The 26370-nt window shown below is 38.0% G+C and overlaps 2 protein-coding genes across 10 annotated transcripts in view; both read left to right on the top strand.

Moving 5' to 3' along the window:
- The window catches only part of LOC121509870 (rho guanine nucleotide exchange factor 28-like), a 66954-nt gene extending 50058 nt beyond the window's left edge, over positions 1 to 16896 (top strand). For 4 of the 5 annotated variants that reach the window (XM_041787623.1, XM_041787621.1, XM_041787625.1 and 1 more), the window contains 12 exons: positions 45 to 121; positions 230 to 408; positions 527 to 624; positions 725 to 916; positions 4948 to 5079; positions 5178 to 5311; positions 5391 to 5438; positions 5891 to 5995; positions 8490 to 8654; positions 10105 to 10356; positions 10446 to 10815; positions 15877 to 16896. In XM_041787623.1, the coding sequence (XP_041643557.1) occupies positions 45 to 121; positions 230 to 408; positions 527 to 624; positions 725 to 916; positions 4948 to 5079; positions 5178 to 5311; positions 5391 to 5438; positions 5891 to 5995; positions 8490 to 8654; positions 10105 to 10356; positions 10446 to 10815; positions 15877 to 16067 (1943 nt within the window). In that variant the 3' untranslated portion in view covers positions 16068 to 16896. The remainder of the gene's footprint in view (positions 1 to 44; positions 122 to 229; positions 409 to 526; positions 625 to 724; positions 917 to 4947; positions 5080 to 5177; positions 5312 to 5390; positions 5439 to 5890; positions 5996 to 8489; positions 8655 to 10104; positions 10357 to 10445; positions 10816 to 15876) is intronic. The other variant, XM_041787622.1, reaches the window with a different exon arrangement.
- Positions 16897 to 17030: 134 nt separating this feature from the next.
- LOC121509258 (hexokinase-4-like) overlaps positions 17031 to 26370 on the top strand; it is a 46269-nt gene continuing 36929 nt past the window's right edge. The window contains exons 1-16 of one of the 5 annotated variants that reach the window (XM_041786483.1): positions 17031 to 17161; positions 17244 to 17398; positions 17476 to 17623; positions 17989 to 18261; positions 18344 to 18473; positions 19023 to 19171; positions 19291 to 19424; positions 19517 to 19658; positions 21686 to 21771; positions 21864 to 22071; positions 22482 to 22667; positions 22761 to 22862; positions 24380 to 24556; positions 24726 to 24878; positions 25018 to 25099; positions 25325 to 25409. In XM_041786483.1, the coding sequence (XP_041642417.1) occupies positions 17074 to 17161; positions 17244 to 17398; positions 17476 to 17623; positions 17989 to 18261; positions 18344 to 18473; positions 19023 to 19171; positions 19291 to 19424; positions 19517 to 19658; positions 21686 to 21771; positions 21864 to 22071; positions 22482 to 22667; positions 22761 to 22862; positions 24380 to 24556; positions 24726 to 24878; positions 25018 to 25099; positions 25325 to 25409 (2298 nt within the window). In that variant the 5' untranslated portion in view covers positions 17031 to 17073. Of the gene's footprint in view, positions 17162 to 17243; positions 17399 to 17475; positions 17624 to 17988; positions 18262 to 18343; positions 18474 to 19022; positions 19172 to 19290; positions 19425 to 19498; positions 19659 to 21685; positions 21772 to 21863; positions 22072 to 22481; positions 22668 to 22760; positions 22863 to 24379; positions 24557 to 24725; positions 24879 to 25017; positions 25100 to 25324; positions 25410 to 26370 lie in introns of those variants that run through there. The other 4 variants (XM_041786482.1, XM_041786484.1, XM_041786485.1 and 1 more) reach the window with 4 other exon arrangements.

Raw genomic sequence — 26370 nt, 5'->3', positions numbered from 1 at the left:
TCCACAAACAGCCAGTCTTATTTTTCATTCTCCTCCATTTTCAGATACTTTGGCTCTGCTGCTCACTGATGTTTTAGTCTTTCTTCAAGAAAAAGATCAGCGCTTTATATTTGCTGCTGTGGTAAGAAAGACTCACCCTGAAGAAGGCTCTGAAAATAAAGATACCAAATCCACCTTTGTACTTTACTATCCTATACCCTGTCTTTGTGGTTTTTATCTCGTTTTACAGGACCAGAAGCCTCCTGTAATCCCTCTGCAGAAGCTTATCGTGAGAGAAGTAGCCAATGAGGAGAGAGGGATGTTCCTCATTTCCGCCTCCTCAGTGGGACCAGAGATGTATGAAGTTCACACCTCCAGCAAAGATGAGAGGAATGCGTGGATGAGACAAATAAGACAAGCTGTAGAGAGGTGAGTGTGTGCATGTTTGTGATGTAAAGTCTGCAGGTATGCATTTAATGGGACTGTGTGTGCATGTGTGTGCCTGGTTAATGTGAGTTATTCTCTAACCTCCTGGTCTACCTGGCAGTTGTCCTGAAGAAGAGGAGGAGGAGGAGAGAACTGCTGAATCAGAGGAGGCCAGGAGAGCAGCTGAGGTGAGAGCTCAGAAGATCACCAAGTTCCAAGGTAGGAAAACTTTAGAGAGCCTGAGTTTGAAGATAAACTGAAACATTGTTCTCTAAGAGAGCCAGAAACAACAGCAGCTCCTTATTTTGTGTTTCTGCAGAGACTCTGTTGGGCCAGGACCAGCAAATCTGCAACAGCCTGGAGGAGAAGTTACAGCTCTATGCTCAGCTTACAGAGTTAACCCTGCAATCACCACAAGCTGTGCCACATCGCCATCTGCTGGTACAACCAGAAAGTGACAGTGAGACACCAAGACAGGCCTCCTCCTTGCTCACAGCTGCACTCAGAGAAGGTAAAAATCTCATATGTGGCTAGTAAACGGCGTAGCCTGTTTGATGCTACATATTCAAACTTCATATTCACATGCAAAATGTTTATCAGATCTTATAAATGAAGGCTAGGCATCCTAGAATATTAACATGAATTGACCTTTCGAACAGACTTTTAGTCTTCCTTTTTAAAAAGTATTACCACACTGACATATAGACAGAAAAGTCTTAAAGTTGAGTGCAGATCTATTATTGTGAGCAGCCTAAATACCTTTAATTTATGAGGATCGGAGCTGCACACACTTTAAAGGGATGATTCAGTATTTTTAAAGTTGGGTTGTATAAGATACTTGGTAGTAGTAATGGCATTAGCCTCCGGAGCCCACAGACTCAAACAGATGATTAGGAGATGAGGTGCCCAACATTGGAGATGTGAACCTTTAAGAATCTCGAGATTCAATTTGATTCAGAGTCTGGGAGGTCAAAATACAATTCAGAATCGATTTTCAATTCAAACAATTTCTAGATTCACAACACATTCCCTAATTCTTATAAAGAGGAGATATTTTCAGCATCTCCTCCAGTCTGCTGTGCATTAAGGGGCTGTAAATCCTTATTTGACATCTAATAGCTTACTAAAATGTGCTCAAAATGATGCTTGTTAGCATATTTGTATCATTTTTTCATCATCTAATTGTAAATATAGCAAAGAAAATAGTAACTTGTGCTTGAATTGCAAAATATTTCAACATGAATAAAGCAGAAAAAAACAATGATTAATCTGAAACCATTACTGTTTATGATGCTGTAGGAGAGCAGGTGTTATGTTTTAACAAGTGACTGTGTTGACTTGTTTCAGTCGTTATTGCAGTTACAACATTGTTAAAACATTTAACATTTTCTGTTATGTCTGAGATATGCTAAGGAGATATGATGTATCAAAAAACTAAACAAAGGGGCTCTTTAACTTTTTGTTATCGGTTATTAACCCAGATGCATTCATATAGTCATATAGTTAAAATTGTCACGCATTAAACTGTAACACCGATCACTGATGTGGAACCAGACATTAGATCCAGTTGTTTTTATTGTTCGTAGCAGTCAGCGGTTTTTGGCTGATAGTAACTCTGGGTAAACATGTCTGTATGATGTGAATTCAGACATATTTGCTGTTCCTGAAGCAGTGTAAGATTACTTTGGTCTATACAGTAAGCGGATATGTCAGGTCAGGCTCCCTCTTACCTGGGGCTGTAGAATCCACAGTGAGTCTTTTTCTGAGCTAGCGCTGCTAATGCTAACAGTGCAGCTAACAAGCCATACACCCCTGCAGCATCAGTGCCTGTGACAGCCCCCAGAGGAGAATACTTGCAGTGGGTCTGCAGTGGAAATTACACTCACAATGTAGTAAAGTATGTTTAAAAATACGGATTCTTGGAAATTTTGAATTGATCCAGAACCATAGAAATAGACTTTTTTTTTTCTTCAATAGTGTGTTTATTTTGGTTTTCAATAAAACAAGCAATAATACATAGAACAAATAATAGTAATAATAATAAAAAAACAACCAAAAAAACAAAAAGAAAAACAAACAAAAAAAAAAAATAAATAAATTCAAATAAAATAACAGTACAAATTACAACAGTACACAGTAGTGTTGAATAATACTCAAGCAATATTATAGCCATAGTCATCGCCACTACCATTAAATACATTCATAATGTAATAATGTAAAAAATAATAATAATAATAATAAATAATATAGATAAATAAATAAATAAAATAATAATAATAGTAATAATTCATAAGTTTGCAGCAATCTTTTATTTTAGCATTATAAAAAGTGTTGAGGTTCTGTTTTTTAATTTTATGCAGTGTTAGTTTAAACAAGGAATTTGGATTTAGTTCCATTCTTAGTCTTTTGAGTAAAACATTTTTCATTTAAGTCAAGATCCAATCAAATAATTGTTTTTCATTTTAGTCTAGTTTTGTTGATGAAAATGTCATGTTAATTTAGTCGACCAAATCCACAATTGCTTTTGTCTTGCAGAGAACACATACTACACTTCAACTGTGACAAACTGCCCGTGATCATTTCATGGGGCATGTACACATGTCTTCCTAGATGGTAAATTCGTTCATATTTCAGTCCGGGACTCTGGGATCGGTAAGTGGGGCCCGGATCCAGCCCCCACTCATTCCCCCTATCCGTCCATGTCCAGTCTTTATTATTCCACAAAAATATCGGTACTTTCAGTCAACCAAGATATCTACTTTAAATCACAGTTGTAATTGACAAAAAAAAAATGTATATATTTTTAATCATAGCTTTAGTCATCATAATTACTTCTCATTTAATCTTTATTTAGTTTTAGTCAGCAAAAACATGACATTAACGTAAACTATGACGAAAATATTTTAGTCGACAAAATAACACTGATTTTATGAATGCCAGTTAAAGTTTATTATATTAATTTGCTGCAAACTTAATTCATGTTCATATACTATGGAAAAATATATATATCTGGGAGAGATCTTTTTTGTTTTAAATTGTATGCCATGCGTCAGATTCCCCAAAGTTATCTAATCATCCGTTCATTTTGATTTATCACCACACATTCTCAGCTGTTCGTGTTTACATGAATGAGGTTTGTTGAATCTGGCCTTCCAAGGTATTGCAGGAATGGTCCCCATATATCATGAAACATTTGTAATTTATTTCTGATTGCATATGTGATTCTTTCCAATGACAAAGTTGTTGTTAATTCATTATCCTTTACATTATCCTTTTAATCTAGAACTGTCTTACTGTGCACATAGTGCTGGGAATTTGGTGAAACAAGGCTCTTTTTGTTTCTGGATACCTACTCTAAACTCGAAAGTAAATTGTATTTACTATTAAGTCCTTGGTTCATTTTCTTGTTAAAACAAAAATGTTTTTAAAAAAAATGTAAAGATGATTGGAGGATGTGTTAAAGTCATTCTCATTTACTCTAAGTGTGTAAATTTAAAGCAAAAATCTGTAATTAAAAAATATTTACTCCTGATCTATCTTTATGTCTATGAGAATTCAACAAGGAAACTTTCTCCTTAAATAATAATAAAGAAAAAAATCTGAAAGTTGTCAACTTTTAATACTTTCTAGATACTACATGCTCTAAATAATGCAGCGTCTGTTACTTTTACTTTTATGAACTGAAACTTTTAAGAAAAACATACATTCATATTTCAACCCAAAGACGCTGTGAGTGGAGAGAGAGGCAGTGCACAGGTAGTAGCGATCAGTTGAGAGTGAGTGCCAGCATCCTGTTGCTAAAAGAGAGCGCTGACACAGAGAGAGATGGTGTTATTTCCTGATTGTGTCACAGTGGTTACATTTTAAGTAATTTAGAAACACATCAACACCCCTGCACAGACATGAAGAAGGGTTCAGGATTTTTTTTGGTTAATGCTGGAAAAGGGCCTCTTTCTGCCAATTGCATGCCTCTCCACTCTGCCCTTCATCACAGCCTCTGTCCTTGCAGGGTAGTTCATCAGTTGGCGAATATGGTTTAATAAGTCTCTTTTGCACCCCATAAAGACACACATGCCAATCTAAGTGTCTGTTACAGAACGAGAACAGAGGAGAGGGACAGCGATGTCTCCTGGTCCCTTAAGTTCCCTTTTACATCCAAACCTGCCGATTGATGACAGCTTCACAGTCCTGCACAAACACTGCCACCCATCAAAGGATATATGATAATGATGATGATGATGATGATGATGATAATTCAGAATAAATATTTGGTCTTTTGTTAGGCCCTATACTTTATTTTTAAGAAACAGCTTACTTATTTGCCTTTTATTACTGTAAACAGCTTGTCAAAATTTGGTATGTCTTTAGTGAACCTTTCTTTCATGCAGGTTAGAATTAATGAAACAAATAAATTCACCAGTTTTGGGGGTCCGGGAGATACGTTTTTGCTTCTGTGGTATTAAAACAGGTTTGTTGCAGTAGTATATACTGGCAAGATTGTCTACAGTGTATATCACTGGATGTTTCTTTTTTTTTCTGCAGCGGAGAACCTGATCTCCATTCTGCAGGCTCGCGATGGCCTTTCTGTACAGAGTCAGGGCTCACCTGTTCGAGGACCAGAGGGCTTCAGCTACAACAGCCACGGCAGCAGCATCCAGGAGTCTCCCTCTGAGCGTGAGTCTCTGAAACTCTTCACTTGTGTGTATTAACTACTTTGACTCATAAACACTAGCACTGGCACTTAAGCCTTTTTTCTCTCCTTATTGCTTTAGCTGATTATCTGAGCACACTCAGTATGAGCTCCACCTCTCTTGGATCAGACAGCGAGCTGACAGGATTGGACAGTGCACTGTGGAGTTCTACTGCTGAGCAGAGGAGAGGAGACACCAAAGTGACATTGTTAAAGGTTTAAATACTTAAATCCCCTTGAGCCATGATTGTTAAAACATACATTAGTCCCTGTATAGTAACGATTATTTCTGCAGGTTGCAGAGAGTGTCCAGAGTCTGACTCAGCTCCTTTATAGTCTACAGGTGAGAACACTATCCGTGACTGAACTTGGAGAACATTTTTAGGTTGTTAAAAGGATTGGATCAATATCATAACTGGGTTTTCTGAGTATTGAAATAAAAAGAATAAAAATATGAGTGTACAACTTGAGTTGGCTTTTGATAGCTTATGTTTTTACTTGTCATGCTTTATCCCATATCTTTAACTTTTTGTTGTACTAGCCCATAAAAGTTGTTTCTAAGAAATATACTCTGTTCATTACTACACATCAAATACACTTTTTGGGGGGGATTCTTGTGTTACAGTTCTTCTAACATTTATTCTCAGTTCTCTATCTTGACCTAAAAAAGGCAAAGCCAAAGGATGCAGATTTAACAAGCTAGATACTGATTGATCAAAAGCCACTGCATCACTCAGTAGCATATTAAAGAGTAGTGCACGTTGTGATTAGCTGTCTCCATCATTGTGTTGGCAGGCTGCTGTAACTCTTCAGGACAGTTGCCATGAAGTCCAGAAACTTCTTCTCCAAGAGGGAGATAAACCTCCACTCAGAACCCTCTCTTCCCTCCAAAACAGTGGGGTAATATATATTTTTTACATTCAGACAAACACCAATATACATGACTGTTCTTGGGAAGTTAGACTAGAGTTCTGCTGCTGCTTCTTTTTAAAACTAGCAACAAAGTTACTGTGTGTGTTAGTCTATGTCTGAAAATGTGGTCAGAATTGGTAGGAAGTTTCAGCTCCAAAGAGAGATTGCACTGTTGAGCTGGCCTGCTTTCTATCCACACTTCCTCCCAGCATCACCAGATCATTACTAAAAACTATGGACTAAGCAAGGAATCATTTCCTTGTGTAGGATAATAAAAAAAAATACCTAATAAGTTTTGAAGATCTATGTCAATCTAATGAGCTGGTCAAAAATTTTTTTATCGCTATTACAGATTTACCACTTCTTTATAAAAGAAACTAGAAAAGCACTCGGAGAGCACAGACCTCCACCATTAGCCCCATCTCCCAATAGTACAGAATCCTTTAAAAAATTCCTGGATCCAGACGGTGATCCGGATCACTCCCAAAATCTAATCAGTTCTTCCTTATGTCATTTCTTACATGTCCTGAAAATTTCATCAAAATCCGTCCATAACTTTTGAGTTATGTTGCTAACAAACAAACAAACAAATAAAGACCCCTGATTTGGCTGAAGAATAGAATGAATATATATTGGTGCTTATGATTCAATAAGTCCTAAGGTATTACTGGTAAGCTTTACAAAAGCTGCACTTTAGTTTGCATGAATACAACAGATTATATTAGACAATGCTGGGAAAACAAAGCTAGTTAGGCATTTCAGAAGAAATGTGGCTTCACATTTTGAAAAACCAGTCCAGTACCACAAATTCTTTGTTACCCCAAAACTAGAAATCAAAGTTATGTAGTTCATAGTCTTTGTGCTGGGGGAGGTGTGGAGTGGTTTCTGCAGGCTATGTTCATGCTTTTGGTCTTGTCTGTATTCAAAAAATGTCTTGAAAGAAGTGGAACAGCTAATTGCAGAAACTTTGGACATACCACTTGATTTCGCTTTTATCTTCATATATCTTGAAAAAATCCCTGGAAGACTCAGAAAAAGACACTTAACTTCTGGAGATATTTATGGTTGCAAGTAAGAAAGCAATTTCCAATTGCTGTCTTCAGAGGAATCCTACCACTGTAATTTTATTTTAACCCTCTTCTCTGTATTTAGGAATTGATTTACACTCATTGGCCACTTTATTAGGTACACCTCACTAGTACCTTGTTGGCCCCCCTTTTTCCTTCAGAACTGCCTTAATTCTTTGTGGCATAGACTCAACATAGTGCTGGAAACATTCCTCAGAGATTTTGTTCCATATTGACACGATACCATTACACAGTTGCTGCAGATTTCTCGGCTACACATCCATGATGCTAATCTCCTGTTCCACCACATCCCAAAGGTGCACTTTTGGATTGAGATGTGGTAAATGTAGAGGACACTGGAGTACAAGGAACTCATTGTCATGTTCAGTTGGAGATGATTTGAGCTTTGTGAGATGGTGCTTTATCCTGTGCTGTGACGGGATGGACATGGTCAGCAATAATACTTAGGTAGGCCTTGGCGTTTGAACGATGCTCAGTTGGTACTAAGGGGCCTAAGTGTGCCAAGAAAATATCCCCCAAACTATTACACCACTACCAACCTGAACCACTGATACAAGGCAAGATGGATCCGTGCTTTTGTGTTTTTTTACGCTAGATTTTGACCCTACTATCTTAATGTTGCTGCTGATATCCGGACTCAGGCAATGTTTTTTCCAATCGTCTATTGTCTAATTTCGGTGAGCCCATGTAAATTTTAGCCTCAGTTTCCTGTTCTTAGCTGACAGGAGTGGCACCCAGTGTGGTCTTCTGCTGCTGTAGTCCATATGCTTCAAGGTTTCACATGTTGTGCCTTCAGAGATGGTATTCTGCATGTCTTGGTTGTAACAAGTGGTTATTTAAGTTACTGTTGTCTTTTTATCATCTTGAGCCTGTCTGCCCATTCTCCTCTGACATCAACAAGGCATTTTCATCCACACAACTGCTGCTCACTTGATATTTTCCCTTTTCAGACCATTCTCTGTAAACCCTTGAGATGGTTGTGCATGAGAATCCCAGTAATCAGCAGTTTCTGAAATACTCAGACCAGCCCATCTGGCACCAACAATCATGCCATGTTCAAAGTCAATTAAATCCCCTTTCTTCCCCATTCTGATGCTCGGTTTGAACCTCAGCAAGTCGTCATGACCATGTCTATGTGCCTATATGCACTGAGTTGCTGCCATGTGATTGGCTGATTCACTATTTGTGTTATCAAGCAAATGAACAGGTACCTGATAAAGTGGCCAGTTAGTGTGTATACACTGCTGTGCTTTGTGCCTGTGTCTGTCAGATTTACTTTAATGCCATTAGGATTGTGCTGTAATCATCTTTGCCCTCACCTGTATGTTCATGAATAATACGCAAAAACAAAGTATAAAGAAGAGCTAACTGAATTAATTCCTGTTGTTATCCAGGAGCTGGAAAAGCAGAGGAGTTTTGATAAGAAGAAAGAGGAAATAGAAAAGAAGGGCTCAGAGAGGAGGAAAGAAGATGTGGATGAAGTTCAGAAACTCCATGTGAAGCTAAAACAGGAGCAGCATCGCTGGGACAAAGAGTGTCAGGCCAGAGAGAAACAACAGGTGAGCCTCATGCTGATGCCTCAGCCGTCTGTACTCTACCTTTCTTCTTATGGTACCTCTCTAGAAAAAATGTTGTGATTGCTTCTCTGTACATGTGCCTTAACTGTCTTATACACTGTGCCACTTTCAAGTCATTTCACACCCAATAAAAGCTGTCCTTTTAAAGTTAAAAAAAAAAGAAAGTCAAAAACACCTCTTTGCTATTCTTTGGACTCAATTATAGAACAAAATTGGCAGAATATAAAGTCAGTGTTTTTGTTAAATTATTAAAAAAATGTCCTGAATTCCCCTCTCTCTTATCAGATATTTGTAGCGTGTAGATATCAGCAGAACTTCCTGTTAAGTAAAGTTCGGGTGTTATTTTCTGGTGAAGCGTTATAACTTCCTTTTTCCGTGGAACAGGGGTTTCAGTTTCTGCCTGAGAATACAACTAACTCACCCAAGTACAGCTATACACTCTTGCCAAGTCTCTGGAGAAAACTGCTTCATGCAGGGACACAAGCTTAACAAAATTTTTGCACTGTGCATTTTTTACGGCTGTCCCAGGTCTGAGTCCAACACTCAATGTTTCTTACATGTCATCCCCACTGACTCCTCCCTTGGTTTGATGTTGCTTTCTGTCTGTCTCATGAATAGAGGTAACCTGGCACACCAGATGGAGTTGTTTCAAACATCCATCTGGTAAACCACTCATACACAGCATTTGGGAAAGAGCAGTGCCTTTGAAAAGAACTCGGAGGGGGATTGGGTGAAGGTTCTGTCTGTCACATCTTTACGGGCCAATCAGAGAAACTAAACATGTGACATAGCCGCTACCGAGCTGTGCTCCTACCGAAGGAGCAAACTCCATAGAGAACGTAATGCATAATGCGAACCGTGGCGACTGTCGACATGTCAGTACACGACTTTTGTCGTATTTGAAAAGAAAACAACTCACTGCTGTTCTTTGTTCTTCTTTTAACAAAGAAATGTCATCAAGTTCTGATAAAACTAGCACTTTAGCAGCATCCACGCTAATCTCTTCTGCCACTATTGCACCGGTCTCTTGTTGCTGCTTGCTTATGTCACAACTCTGCTGTGCCCGAAAGTACTGCCCCTCTTTGCTGATTGGTCCTGTCACTTTCTAACTGGGCCCAAATGGTTCAGATGGGAGCTTTGCAAGATGGATTTGCTTGCATCTGCTTTGCAAGGTTAAAACAGAGGCATAAAATGGCCAAAAAAGTCTTTGCAACAAGTTGTAGTAATGTACTTTTCTAAGATTTCAAGGCTCCTGTTGGTGGTTAAATTAACAGCTCTAGTCATCAAATGCCTTAGTAAAGTTGTGTTTTATGAATAAGGAGATGGTGCTGTTTGCTGTGAGATGCAGCATACTAGTATCCCATTGCTTCAAATACTGCTCCAACACAATCCATGCCACATTCCCTTTTTAAAGTGCTCTTTATGTTCCCAGAGTGAGCAGGAGAGTGCGCTGGAACAGCGGGAGAAGCAGTGCCTCCTGGAAGCTGAGCGTTTGCGATGTGAGCGTGAGGAGCTGGAGGCTCAGCTGCTGGAGTATCAACAGAATCTGGAGCGGCTTAGAGAGGGTCAGAGGAGTGTTGAGAGAGAGAGGGAGAAGATTGAAGCCCAGCAGAGGCTCCTGCAAAGCTGGAGGCACAACCGCCAAAGCAGCCTGCCTGTTACCATACCACTGGATGGATACAAGGTAAGAAAACGAGGCAATGGCACAACAGGAAGGTGGAGATGAAAATGTTATGAAAAGCACTAATATCAGGTGTTGTTTCCATGTCTCAGGTGTCTGGCCACAGTCGCTCAGGTAGCCTGGATGGAAGCTGTTCAGTATATGAGAACGAGGCAGCTTTCCTCGCCTCCCTTCAGCAGAACTGCCTCCACCCACCCTCTGACAACAACCAGCACCAGCATCTGATCTCAGTGCCAAGGAAGAACCATGACGGCTCACTGCGCAGCTCCAGCTACACAGCTAACATGGGCCTCAGTGCCAGTCTCTACAACAGCCTGAACACTCTGCTGAGTCAGGCTCACAGCAAACAGCCTGCAGATGGTCTGACATTCCCAAACTACAGCAACAACCATGGCTGCACCCTGAACGACCCCATCCACTCTCTCAGCAGCAGGGTCAACACACAGCCACAAAAGACCAGCAGTAAGTGTAGTCATAGCTCTTCCAATGTGGAGACATCAGCTGTAAAAAAAAAAAAAACATACCTATGGGCATTAGAAGAAATCCCAAATTGTATTTCTGTAGGTTTGATTCAGCCTTGAAATATGGCTTTTAACATTGCTTTTGTTTGCACTCTGGTTGTTCTCCCATGATTTTTGAGAGCACTCCCCTTGATGCAGTATACCAAATACTAACCTTTTGGTTACCCTCAGCATGAAAATTGTAAGACTTTATTTTCACATCTGTCAGTCATGTGAAATCTTTTGCCAATATTGAGAATTTTGCAATTTGCGGTGTTAAAGCTTAAATGAGGAACTTTCTATTTGTCAGTTTTTGGGCTCCACATCAGTCACATAATATTTATCAACATTTTTGTTTTGGAAAATGTAAAAGGCTGCTTAGTCAACATACTGTTAATTATTATGACACCTATCTCCCAGCAGCAGCAATTTCAGGATTTAAAAATGGTATTTTGCTGTAGTAGCTCATATACTGTAGGTTGTTTGCAGATGACACCACTTCACAGCAAAGACCTCTGGATGGGGCACAGGAAGTGATTTCTGCAAAGAGAAGCACTATAGAAGTGCTGCACTTCTCTGCTGTTTATGACTCTCCAAGCCTTTCAGATTGTTGGGGGAACAAACTGATAACTGAGCTATTTTTAAGTCCTGAAAGTAGTGACACATTCATGCAGAGAGTTTAAAAAGTTTATGCAGAAACAGCAGCAGACATGGATTTAAAAGTTTTGATAAAGCCTGGAGGAGCAGAGTTAGATAATACTCGTGTATGGCCTGTTTCCACCAAGCAGGTTTGGTTTAGTATAGGGATGGGCGTTTGGAAGAAACCTGCTACCTCGATCATCTATAATGTTAATGATCAACATACATACATGGGCATATATATACAATGCTTAATACATTTCTTAGACCACCCTAACCCTAACCAAAGTAAGGTTTATGCCACAGCTGTCCTAAATTAACAGCATTAGTAAGTACCAAAATCATTTTTTTATGTTTCTGCAATGGTTAAAACACCAATATGTAGAAACTCTTTAACCCAAATGATATTTTTAATGCTAAAATATAATTATTATTGTTATCCATGAATTTTCAAATTTACTGATTTACAAAAAACTGAAAAAATAGTAAAGCACATTAATATTTCTTGATAATTATGTCAAATTATAGTTATTTACTTGCATTCCTGAACAGAAAAACTAGTTTTAGTGGTTGAATGTTATGCTTGATTAATTTCTGACTTCTCAGAGCAGCCCAGTGAGCCAGCTCAAATTGGGTGAATTCAGTTTGAAATTCCTCATTCCTGTTCAAAATGGTAAAATGTGGAGAGCTCACTGAAAATGAAAGAGTCCGCACTTCATGATAGTGGATGGTCTTTGAGACAAATATGACAGGTGGTCTAATAGATTTATTAAGCACTGTATATAACATTTCCCTAACAAACAAAAAGAAAAAACAATAACAAAAACAGGTAACTAATGAGTGTGTTTCTCAATTATTTATTTATTTTCACCCTCTGAAAGCCTAGGGCTCTTAAACATGAACAAGGCATGGTCCCACTCGCAATGACATGACAGTAGATATTGTTGTGCAGTGCAGAGTAAGACGTGTTTAGTGTCTTTATTAAATGGCAACATCAGATCGACTAAATTCCCCGTGATCGACCCAATTCTTAACAACCAATTAACCAATCATCAATTAATTGTTCCAATCCCTAGTTTAGTACAGTTCATTATGGTTTTTCACAGTAAACCCTGATGTTGCTTGTGTTTCTATAGCTGTTGTCTGTCCAGCGTTGCTGATTAGGCTTAGATATAGGAGCTGGTCTTTCAGCCCCCAGGTCTTCATTCAGTGTCAGTTTGTTTTTGTTATGTTTGTATTAAATAATAAAAAAAATGGAAGGAAGGAAGGAAGGAAACTTGCTCTCAAATGAGAGAAAGAATTGGCTCATAGAAAGGCACATCGTTACTCGGTTGCTTATCCTACAAGGTTCATCTGCCTAGGAGTATATCCCCATTTCAATTACATGCATGTCCATGACAAAACAGAGAAGAAGAGCTGTTAAAAGTGTAAAATTTTCCTCTTAGCTCGGCACATTAATTTTTCACAACTCTTCTTTCCCTTTATCTAGCTAGCTATGTAGTAGGAAGTCTGCTTGACTAAGTAATTTGTAGTATCTTAATCAGTTTACCTGTGTGAAATGTCACTTTTCTGTAAAGTGTAGGATCATACTTGATGTATGTAGAAATTTTCTGATGATAACTGCAGTGTATTGGTTCACCTGGAGATAAAATGTACTAACTTTCCTCCATTTTCATTCATCCCTAACTGGTGTTCTTCACTTCCTGACCCCCATCTGACTTTCAGTGTGTCATTGGGATCATGTAACTTCAAACACCCCACAGAGTCATTCATTCATTCATTCAACATTTATTTAATCTCGAGATGCCATTGAGAGCATTTTCTCATTTTCAATGACATCGAGAGTACATTAAAATAGTAAATGCAAGCCAATGAATAAGCAAGGAGAAGGAAACACAAATGCAAATAGACATAGATACTTGAGAATAAGTGGAGCACAGTTTAAAAACAGTTACTAACATGTACATAGTAGTTCCTTATGTTTTGAAACTGTCCTATGTTAATAACTGAACTTAGTTTTAGTGTTGCTTGTACAGTATTACAGGTGTAAGCTGCACAAAAGCTGAAAGATGTTTCTCCAGTTTTAGTGTTTACTCTTGGACTTTCAAGCATTATTCAGTCACGAGTTTTATAATGGCTAGTGGACACATTCAATAAAGAGGTGAGGTATAATGGCAGATGTCCAGACAGAGCTTTGTAAATAAAAAGTAACCAATGCCTGTCTCGTCTAACTGATAATGAGGGCCAGCCCACTTTGTCATACCGGATGCAGTGGTGAGTTGAGTAACTGTCACCAGTAATGAATCTTAGGGTGGAATGATACACTGAGTCTAGTGGTTTAAGTGAGCTAGCTGTAGCATGCCTGTAGATCACATCTCCATATTCTAAAACTGACAAAAAAGTGGCTTCAATAACTTGTTTTCTACTGTGTCTGTATAAATATCCTAATTTCTGTCTTAATTTCGTAACAAGTGAATTGATGTGAGATTTAAATGTGAATTGTTGATCCTGCCTGTTTGACAGGTAGTCATGAAACCATTTTAAAGACATTCCATCAAAGCCAACATCACTTAACCTCTGCAGAAGAACAGTATGATCAACAGTGTCAAATGCTTTGGTGAGGTCAACAAACTGAGCAGCACAGAAATTCCCTTTATCAGTGGCAGACACAATATTGTTAACAGCTTATGTAGTGGCTGTTACAGTGCTTGGCTCTGAAACCGGACTGGTTTGGGCTTAAAATACAGTTTTTGAGAGGAATGATTTTAGCTTAATACTGATTAATGACTCCAGGATTTTTGCAAGACAGGACGGTTTTGAGATTGGTCAATAATTATTACAACTATTTCTATCACCACCTTCATGTAAAGGAACAAAATGAGCTGTTTTCCAGACCTGAGGGACAACTCCAGTATTAATGGAGAGATTGAACGGATAAGTGACTTGTTCAGCAATAAGAGGCGCACAGAGTGTTAAAAAGTATGGTTCAAGATTGTCCTCTCCTTTTGCTTTCTTATAATCAATAGCAAGAAGAGCCTCCCTCACAGCAGAGGATGAGAGGTCCTGCAGTGTGAATGTAGAGGTACTATTTACTGGTTTAGCATGAGTGAGAGGCTTACTATTAGCAGAAGTTCCTGGGTACATCATGTCAAATTGATTCCCAGCAGCAAAGTGTTCATTGAAGGCAAGGCAGATTTCTGCAGTTTTATCTATTAAGCAGTTGTTTGTTTGTTTTTTAATGTAGGAAGGAATTGTATTTGAGGAGTTATTTTTACTTGTATTAACTGCTTTCCAGAATTTTGATGGATCTGAAGAGGTGCTTAACATTATTTCCATATGATAATTTGCTTTTGAGTCATCAACATTGAGTCATCAGTGTTAATTCAAGTCTGATGTCCAGCTAATAACTCCTCACTGGAGCTTTAATAAGTGAGAGTTATAAGTATGTAATAATTTTAATCCAGCATGTGTGGGGGGGTCTTTAAAAGCATAAAAGTTGATAAATCAATTAACGCTTTTAAAATGTAATTAAAAAGTCTTGAATGAAAGAATATGAGGTCTTAAATGTAGTTGTTTTGAATTTTAAAGAGGTTACAGTCCACGTAGACTTCTGGAAGTAAAATACTGAAATCAGAACAACTCAAACTGAGTTATGGCCGATCAGCTGCAACAATAAAGTGCTCACCAACACATCAGCGCTCTCAAATCAGAAAACAGGATAATAAGGAGTATTCTAAGAATACTGAAGAGGGCATTTATAGCTTTTTTTTTTTTTTTAATTCTTAAAATCTAAATGTATTCTGTTCCACTTTTTGGATTTGGCTGCAGTGCAAAACTTGTGAATAGGTTCTTCTAGATTGTGGTATATCCACTTTTATGCTACTAAAGTTATAAAAAAAAAAAACCTTACATTCAGATTCTATATGGTAGCAGGGTTTTTTTCATAGCCGAATCTCAAGTTCTAAGAAAGCCTTATTTGCATATTTCAATAAGAAATATATCTATTATGTTTGCTTTGTTGTCACTTTTTTTTACTATCAGCACAGAAAATGAAGACAATGAAAATGCAATAGAGTCTTAAAATGTATAAAGAGGGTCTTGAAAAATGTCTTAAAAGTATTACATTTAATGTCCGATTTTCTGTATATACCCTGGAATTACCTATGCACAAATACCAGGAGTTTTCAGAAAGAGTTTTTCCTGATTGATAAAATTTGCAGTGACTACAACTGTGAGCTCAAACAGGGTGCTTAAATAGTACATTTATACAGAATTGCACACATTGATACTAATGCTATCCATAGTATTAGGTTTCTCAATGAACACATTAGATTTGGTGATTCTATCACTGTCCAAGGCTTAACCTTTTCTGTTTTCTTTTTAGCAGACTTCAGCCCACCATCGGACAGGGGACCCCTGGGTCCCTGGAGGTCTGAGCTCACCAGTCATGGACTGTACGAGGATGACTACTCCTCATCTCCCTCTATGACCCCCCTCCTTCCCTCCCAGGCTTACCTTTCCCTTGAAGGACAGAATGGGGAGGAGGTGGGCGAGGAGAATATTGTTTATCTCTGAAACTGTAATGTAAGCCGCCTGACGTGTAATTTGTTGCTTGGTTATGTTTATGTATGTGTGCATCCATCAAAATATAACTGAAGTAAGTTAATTTCTAAAAACCCTTAATAACTAAGTAAGGGAAAAGTTTGTTTGAAAAAGTGTCCACAGATGAATGTGCCTTTTAAAATGTAGTGTACATGTCAGCCATTAATCCTCCTGTCTGAGGACACCATTGTGCCTCTTTGTGAACATACTCTTTGTAAATCAGCTTTTAGAGTCAGACCTCCTATGTTTGATTACGTCTGCTTTGATTCTTTAGGTGTTTGTTGCACTTTTATGATGAATGATGTAGATTGATGCCAAGAGCTGGAGCACCAGGAAATCAGAGCAGATGTTCACATTTTTCCCATAAGCACTTAAAAGAAATGTCTGAGAGCTCCCCCAAAACTATGTAAGTGCTTTATTTCTCCATGTGATCTTTAACAATATTTATAAAGGATTGTGAGCATCTAAATGAAAAAAGCTAAACTTGTTATATAAATGTTAAATATGTGTATAGTTTTATGGAAAAGCTACCTATGCACACTATGTTTGAAGAGCATCTAAAAATCCTGTAATTAATTTTCTCACTTAAGTGCCAAAAATCTTTCTATTTGATATTGTAAGTGATTTCTGTAAAGAATGGCTGAATTTTTTCTGTTGGTCCCCTTTTATAATAATTTATTGTATTTAAATTGCTTCATGCACTGTCAACATTAATAATATTTTGTTTGATATTTTTTCTTGTAATCTGTGTAATCAGAACTGTGATGTGCCATATAAATATTGTGAAGTGTATAAAACTATTGTGGCAAACAAATGTGTTTTGGTGTTTTTTGCCTGCATGAGTAATACGTCTCTTGGGTGTTGGGATGTCAAGTCGTGATGCAATACTCATACAGGCTGCCAGCAATCATTGACTCATGATACTTTCAGTTAGTGTAAGCACTGAAAGGCAAGCTAGCATCATTTCTCTCTTAAGAGGATGGCACTTCTCAAGATGTCCAGGGTTTACCTGTTTTGGTTGTATCTAATGTCCTCTCAAGATCTGAGTGGATGCTGCTTTGACGCAGGTGAGTTTGATTCATTTAATTTACCTAGTTTTAAAAACGTTACACCTGCAACTTTGAATCATTTGGTTTTATTGTGATCCAGTCTGGCAGCTGCCAAGGCTGAGCATAAGGCATCTGCAGGCTATGAGTGACAAGCAAAGCCTCACAGTGAGCTGGCAGTTGAACCACAGCAGCTTAGTGGAGGATGTTTATGAGATCCAGATTGGCCGCACTGAAAACAACACCATCACTTACAATGTGAGTACTTAACCTGTTTTTTTGTCTGGATGTCAGGCTTTCTAAAATTGCATGCACTGTTCCGTTCTTTTTAACAGAGAATTTTTAGCGTACCTATCATGGATTCACATAACCACACATGGACCTCTGACCTGCCTCTGGAGTGTGTTGATCACTCTGTCAGGATACGACTTTTCTACAATCAGTCTGTCTGGACTCCATGGAGTGATTGGAAAACAAATAAAGGTGAGATGGTGTTGCCCTAAATTGTTATTTTATCACTATCAAATGTGAATTTAAGCTATTAAATAACAAATAATTACTTTTATTTGTCTGTAAATTGATCAAACTAAACCAAATGCATGGGAATAGATGAGTTTTTCATGTCTCTGATAAGATCATGTCACTTAATAACACCCATCAGTTTTGTCTGTAAGAGTGAGGCGTTCTCTTCCCTTTTAACAATCTTAACATCAGTGTTTTGCAACTCACTGAAAATTCATGTTGCAATTCACATCCTGTGCAAAGCCTGGACATTGATGGCAGAAAGTCTGTAATAAAAATATATATCATTAATATAATAGTGCCTCTGTTTGTGCACTTCTCCACAGGATACCAGGGGGAAAATGGGACCAAGATTTTTCCCTCTGGGCAGGTGCTGAGAGAAGGCACCAGTGCCATGTTCTGCTGTGTTCCCCCAAGAGGAGTCAATATTACCAGTATTACCATCAATAATATCAAACACCCTCTTATCAGCATTAGTGACAGGGTCAAGGCTATCCTTGTAGAAAACCTGACCAAACCAGAGACAATCATTGACGCTCTATTAATCAACTGTAGTGACAACACAGGAACCTTGAGCCGCACATGGAACTACCTGAGCTGTTAGTATTAATTCAGTTCAATGAAACTTTATATTTAAAGCCTTTTCCAAAGATCATATGATTGTGTGTATGTGTGCTGCAGCTCCTCCCCAGAAGCCCAGAAACTTCAGCTGTGTGACTGCAGACATGAAAACTATCACTTGCAGCTGGCGTTCAGACAGAAAGCCAGAGCGGGATAAACACAACAAGAAAACATACACGCTGCAGATACAGTAAGACCACACATTTACCAACATTGTAGACTTTAGACAGAGTTTTCAATGTTTTTGTAAAAAAAATAATAGATAAACAAACCATCATATAGAGCATGCATACACTTTGGATTTTTTACAACCAAAATATGGGCTACATTTAATTTCAATTTTGTGAGATGATCTACAGAGAAGTCATGGTCCTTTTCATTTATTGTTCTTTGAGCCTACTCTTCTCTCCTGATTGATAAAAATTCAACTAAATAATGTTAAAGGATAGGATGGAAAAAAATAGCTAATATTTTTAATTCCTCTTTTCAGTTGTTTAGTCTTTGAGGATTTTGGTTAGGAACCAGAGTCACTGGTTCAAGTCTGGAAGGTCTCGTGCAGGCCCTCATTCCTTAAAGAGACCCCTCTCTCTGACATTAGACATCAATCCATAGGATCCTGTTCATGAATGTAAATGTATTTTATCCTATGTGTGTTGCGTGTTCAATAACACTGTAAAAAATGGAATTTCCCCTTCAGGAATTAAAAAAGAATATCTCCGTGTTCCTCTTCTTAACCTAGGAATTCAGACCAGGCTCCCATCCTCTGTGAACAGTTGTCTTGTACTTTTTCAGCAATCCCCCAGCTGGAAGAATACAACATCAGAGTGGTGGTTAAAGACACGCTGGGAGAAGAGACAGAGAGCTACAGTTTTAACATCTCTGACAGAGGTCAGACATCTGAACACAAAATTGACTATACAGTTTTACAATACATTTAGAATTATTAATTCGAGGGTCAGACAAGGGCACTTTTTTTTTTTAATGCCTAAAATGTTATATGCTTTTAGTGTCTCCATCTGTGGAGTGGTATACAATAAGCCCTCAGGCGACAGACTCCACTGTGTCCTGGTTCACACATGGGAACTTGACTCAAATGAGCCTCCTCTGTCAGGTCACCACAGTCCCAGAAAGCACAAAAGAGGTTAGCTTAACCTCAATTTTGATTCTCTTAATATGGAAGTTTGACATTCTTTTGCATGTTTTCTTCACATTTAGTCTGTTTGTTTGTGGCAGATTAAATGCAGCAGTGTTAGTGGGTTCTGCAAAGCCAAACTGGAACATCTGCTACCCAACACCCGGTACACTGCAAGGGTGCGCTGTTCTGCTGATGGCAAACTTTGGGGACAATGGACTAAACCTGAAGCCTTCAAAACTGGTAAGTAAAGAGAGCCTGCATTTCCTCTGTGGCCTGCCTATTCATATTTTCATTGTTTTTGATTTCAGCAGCCTCGATATACACACTACAAAACAGTGAATTCATCCCAATGACGAATAGTTTCTATAAAGGGAGAATACTTTATATATTTTCCTATTACATAGATATTTCGTGGAAAATTAAGCATGATCATCGTACTGTGAAGAAATTTGTGGCTGATTCAGAACACAGACGGGTTCATGCAGATAAAGGTATAATGAGAAAGGTTTCTGCCATATAAATTCTTTGGATTAAGAGAACAGATGCTAAAATGCCATTACAAAGCAGCAGCTGCTGGTGCCTCTGGAGTACCACCAACCTCAAGGTGTAGGATCCTCCAGAGGCTTGCTTTCATGTATAAACCTACTATTTGGTCGCCCTAACCAATACTTGCAAGCAGAAACGGTTGCAGTGGGCCCAGAAATACATGAAGACTGATTTTAAAACAGTCTTGATGAGTCCTGATGAGTGCCGTGCAACCCTGGCTGGTCCAGATGGAGGAGTGGTTGGTGGATGGCCACCTTGTCCCAACAAGGCTTCGACGTCAGCAAGAAGGGGGTGGAGTCATGATCTGGGCTGGATTCATGAGGAGAGAGCTGATAGGCCCCTTTAGGGTCCCTAAAGGTGTGAAAATGACCTTGGCAAAGTATATAGAGTTTCTGACTGACCACTTTCTTCCATGGTACAAAAAGAAGAATCGTGCCTTCTGTAGCAACATTTTCTTCATGCATGACAATGCACCATCTCATGCTGCAAAGAATACCTCTGTGTCATTGGCTGCTATGGGCATAAAAGGAGAGAAACTCATGGTGAGGCCCCCATCCTCCCCTGACCTCAACCCTATCAAGAACCTTTGGAGCATCCTCAAGCAGAAGATCTATGAGGGTGGGAGGCAATTCACATCAAAACAGCAGCTCTGGGAGGATATTCTGACATCTAGCAAAGAAATTCCAGCAGAAACTCTCCAAAAACTCATAAGTTTAATGGATGCAAGAATTGTGAAGGTGATATCAAAGAAGGACTCCTATGTTAACATATAAATTGGCCTGTTAAGATGTTTTTGATTGAAATAGATTTTGATTTCAGTAAATATGACCTAATGCTGAATATTCAACTAATGACCATTTTCAGTTCTTAACAACCTATAAAATGTTTTAAAACTCTGTTGTGCTTAATAATGTGGAACAGTGCATTTTGAGGTTTTTATTTAAAAAAAGAAATGTTACTGTTATCATTATGAAGTTTGTTCAAAACATTTGAATTATGCTCTAACAGCTGATGACTTGAAAAATATTCTGACTGTAATTTACATTGATATTTAGGAAAATAAGAGAAAAATGTCATTTGCAAAATAATATGGAACGTGGTGTACAGTAGTGAATTAGGCATAAGATATATTCTCATTTTACCATACTTAATATAGTAGTGAGTTAGACATAAGATACATTTTTAATTTACTGTACTTAATATAGTAGTGAGTTAGACATAAGACATAATATAAGTGAGTCAGATATAAGATACGTTTTTGATTTTCCATTCTTAATAAAGTAGTTGCAGTATTGTACAATGGTATTGCATATTTTTCTCATATCATACAGGCTTAATTACAAAGTGCAGTGTTGTGTTTACTTGGTATGGTCAAGCCAGTTTTATTGCGAGTTTATTAATGATGTCTACTCACAGACCAAGCTAACAATAAATCAGGACCAAGAATGTTTTGAAGGGACAGGACTAAATCAGACTGCTTATTAGCTTTCAACATTTATTGGGCCAATACACCAAGGCTCCCAGGCCCTTGACTTTTTTAACCACAATATTTTAAGCTGGCAAAAAACGATTATTTACATCCCAAGTTGGTTTAAGACCAGACACTAACTCCTGTTATTACAACAGTCTTAGGTTGATATGGGTAGTGATAAGATAATAGTGATAAATGATCCCTTGTGCAAATGTTTGCTCAACAAGTAACCTGTATGTACTTGCCTCAGATCCTTTGGTGACCTTGGATGTGTGGAGGAGAATTAAACAGCTGCCTGAAGCAAACAGTCGTCAAGTTACTCTAGTGTGGATTCCAGTAAGACTCTTCCTGTTGCTTTGCAGAAATGTTGGTGTAGAAGTGCACAAACTTGAATGGAAACTAACTTCTATAATTATCTCTGTTCTCAGCTTGTTCCTGGCTCAGCAGCAAGTGTAAACATTAAAGGCTACAAAGTTCAGTGGTCACTGGGAGGCAAAAACCAACAAAAGGACAGTAGACAGACCCAGGCAACGCTGCCTGTCGGTCCAGGACAGTGTGACTTCTCTGTCCTGGCTGAGGTTGACGGGGGCTTCTCTATCCCTGCTCACATCACTGTCCCACAGAGAGATGACCAAGGTGAATGACACACGATGAATCAGCTGAAATTGTTCATTTATTGGCTTTTCTCTGTGGTATAATCTTTCAAATATATTGATCACTTTAAAGAAACTATTTCCTTTTATCCATATCCCCTTAATGTTTGAGGTTAACTTCAATTTCTGCTATGATATGATCATTATAGAAAGCTAAGAAATTTGAAGAAATATTTTTTTTTTCCGTTTAATGTATGACAGACAGTGTGTGTGTGTGTGTGTGTGTGTGTGTGTGCGTGGGGGCAGTTTCGTAGTGGGTTTTTACACTGCAAAAGGTTGTGAGATAATTTTCATTCATGAATTTATATTCATATTTCATATTTATTCATATGACTGATGTGACATTCAGCACTACTTTAATGAATGAAAGTCTTGTGTTGTGCATCTATGCAGAAAAGAAAACATCCGAAACGCGGTTGAGCAGCAGCTCAGCAGCTGGTTTCAATGTGTCCTGGGAACATGATGAAAATGCCACCTGTGGATACACGGTGGACTGGTGCATTTTGGGAAATGTAGAACCTTGTATTCTGCAGTGGGTGAAAGTACCACAGAACAAAAACTCAGTATTCCTACCTGGGAGTAAGTTTTTGTTTCTGATCTTTTTTTTGTCCTGAACTATTCAGATCCTTTCATCTATTCCTACTTTGTGGTTGATTTATTCTTTTCTTTCAGAGGATTTCAAACCAGGCTGCAGGTATGCATTTAATATCTTTGGATGCAGGGAAAATGGACACCAACTACTAGAGATACAGACTGGATACCTACAAGAGCTCCGTGAGTTTTTTCCCCCCTCTTGAAAATGTGTCATTTTTCATGTATATCAGGTAACTTCATCTCCTAATCATGTTAAAAAGATAGTTGCTGGCTGGTCTCATGAGCATATCATGGATGATAAAATGTATTAGAACAGATGACAGTAGATGAGACTGCTGGAGTGATGCAGTACAAATTATATTCATCATATTATGTGACTATATATCTGTTGTGTATATTCACACATGCACAACACTAAAGTGAAAAGAACCATGCAAAAATGATGTATTGTCCAGATTTCATGTCTGTCATCAGACAGATTTGTCTTGTAAAGCTTTAAGCTGAAATTCTTGTTCCTGGTCAGAGAATGACCAGATCAGTCAGTGTCATTTGAAGACGAGGCAGTAGCTATGGGCATGGTTTAGTTGTGCTGTAAGCCTGTAAGCAGTGGTGACATGGGAAGACATTATAGTGGATGCAGCTGTAGCAGCAGTTTAATCAGAAGTCGACATTTTTTTTTAATTGATAGGCAAGCAAAGAAACACAAGGAAAGCTTTTCTTCTCCCTCTGTCTGCTTTGAGGTTGTCAAATTAGATTTGCATGTGTTTTGTAAAATCATGATCGTTTATGTGTAGATCTTTTGGCAAGAAAATATTCTGTTGGAATTTTATGCATCCATCTTCTACACCACCAATTTAGAGTCATGTTGGGGGGGGCGCTGAGCGTGTCCCAGCTATCACTGGGTGAGAGGCGGGGCTGACATACAGACAATCAACCAGGCACTCTCCCACTTACACCTACAGCCAATTTAGAGTTACCTAATGGGCATATGTTAGGTACTGGGAGGAAGCCAGAGTACCTGGAGAGACCCCACGCCTGCACAGGGAGAACATGCAAACTTCCACACAGAAAGGTCTTGGTTGGGAAGCGAACCAAGAACCTTCTTGATGTGAGACAACAGCTCTAACCCCTGCAATATTGTGCAGCCCTGAAGTTTTGTCAATGGAAACAATTACAAGTTATATTCAATTTTTCTTGTGGGTCCTGAGGGGGCATAGCATTTTTCAGACATAAGTGGGTGGTGTGCTAAGGAAAATAGTTTGGTAACCACAAAAGTATTACATTGCATATGTGAAAGTTAATTTTCATCCTAAACAAATTTATATGTACCATGAGACATGTGAAAAATTTGTTTTGGTTTGCTCGCTGCTTTTTCTTTTCCTATCTTGTAATCTTGTTTTGTTAAAAAAAAGATCTAAATAAAAAATTAAAAATATATTAGAACTTATGACTTCATCTCTAAGAAGGATAATGTCACAATATATGCTCAAGCTTCAGTCTTCTTTCTCTTTGATTAAAACTAATGAGTCAAAATGTACCTTCCCAGAATCATTTAAAGGTTTTAGAATATTTTTATTAACAGCTTCTGATGTTAGTAGAAACAAGAACTTGCATTTTAGCTTGAAGTCTGTTCTTTTAATTCAATTCAAATTTACTCTATCGGTCTTTCTTCATGAAAATTACCTTTATTTCTTTAGAATCGGTGCTGCCCCCAAGTCTAGTTGAACTTGTTCAGAGAACTTCCTCATCTGTGACGCTGGAGTGGCGCTTCAATGAGAATGATGCATCTCATCCAGCATTCATCACCGGTTACTTTATCTCTGTGCAGGAGGTGCAGGAAGTAGGAACTGATAAGCTGTCAGGTCATGCTTCAGGTGAGTGCAGGGGAGAGTGTCCAATGCCAGTGATTCTTAATTCTTTATTAGTGTTATGAAAAAAGTGCATTACATAGCTAAACCTTACAGCCAGTTTTACATAAACATTGGTTCTGGGTTTGAATTTTGAGTTGTGAAACAAAGTATTCATATTCTCATGTATATCCAGATCTGTTCAATGTGTCTGTGGAAGACCCTCACAGGAAGTCTGTGACCATAGATGGTCTTCAGCAGAACCAAGAGTATGCTTTCTCTGTGAGTGCTCTCACTAAGGATGGACCTGGGCAAGCAACCACCATCACTGTCAGGACCAAAACTAACTGTGAGCTCCATGTCCAATCGTAGATAAACAAAAATCCGAAGATATCAATTTATTCTAGTCTGATTGTTTTTGTAGTTCTTTGAAATGCTAGCTCACAGGTCAGTATTTAACCAGCTCATACTGATATATTCTCTGTCAGACTCTGCTTACATGGTTGAGATTCTGACTCCCACCTTGCTACTGCTGGGCTGCACCTTACTCCTGTGGTCTCAGAGAAAAATGTAAGTGAAAGCCTTTGCAGCAAAAAATCAAATCTGAGCAAGAGTAGCTGTCTAATTTATAGTCACAAGTATCTCATTACACTTAAAGCCACAACCTGACATGTTCTTATACAAATCTTATTTTAAGATTAAGTGTAAAAAGGCCACAATTGATTGTAAATTATGAAAAATATCTGCCAGTAGAGCAGTAAAAAAAATGCTTGAGTATCTGTTTCTGACCTCCAGGCTGCAGAAAGGGCTGAAGGGGATCCTCTTTTATCCCACTGGGATGGACATTAAAGCTCCTGAGTTAGACAGCTTCCTGCAGGAGGTATGAACAAAACACTGAGAGTGTAATCCTGCATGCAAGAGAAACAAGTGCTAAACTCAAACTAATTTGTACAGTATTGTGGAGAAAATGTTTTTTTTTTCTGTTTCCTCTAGCAGAGCAAGGAAATACTGAAACATTTTAACCCAAATTGCTTTTAGTCCATTTAAGATTCTGTAAAACACTGCTATCACTTTATAACAACTGTCATTAATGAACAGCAAATTGATAGTTAACCTCTGAGATCTTTTAATCAAATTGTGCAAATAATATTAAATAGTCTTTATAGATGTTATAGAAAAGAATATATTTAGGCCTCCAAATCACTTGGTAACCATTAAAAATACTTGATATAGTGAACTGTTTTACTGTGTGCAATGATAAACTTTCATAGCTGAGAAAACACACACCAACAGACTCAGAGGCTGTTTATTTCCCATCATAGCACTGAATAATCATACAATCAGATAATATTCACTGCTGCTATTCTTCTATCCACTAAGCCCTTTACTGTATTGTACTTTACTACACTTCAAGTAACTCTGAATTAACATTTATACACTTTAATATTTATTCATTTATCCTGTGCCCTATGTTTTTAATGATTTTATGATTGAATGTTTCAAAGCACCACTTGAGTGTAACTACAAATTTTGCTGTGATTTTATACAATGGGAATAAAGAGTTGCTAAATTTAAAAGTTTACTGATGTTATCTTAATGTGACTTAGCTATAATTCACACATAATTTACAACATGCTAATTTTATTTGACATAAATGGCAAAATAGCCTCATTTACAGTGGTACTATAAATGGTAGACATTGTTTATTATGATATATTGTTTAATTGTAAAATATTTTTTAAGCAAAGTAAATTAACAATCAATCTGCTGTTTATTAATGATGGTTAGATATTTTTTGTAAAAATCAAGTGGTTCATTTCTGCTCTTTTTAATCTAAAACA

Source organism: Cheilinus undulatus, linkage group 5 (genome assembly GCF_018320785.1).
Source record: "Cheilinus undulatus linkage group 5, ASM1832078v1, whole genome shotgun sequence".
In the NCBI taxonomy this organism is placed as follows: domain Eukaryota; kingdom Metazoa; phylum Chordata; class Actinopteri; order Labriformes; family Labridae; genus Cheilinus; species Cheilinus undulatus.
Note: the sequence above shows the minus strand (reverse complement) of the source record. Positions and strands in the feature narration are given on the sequence as shown.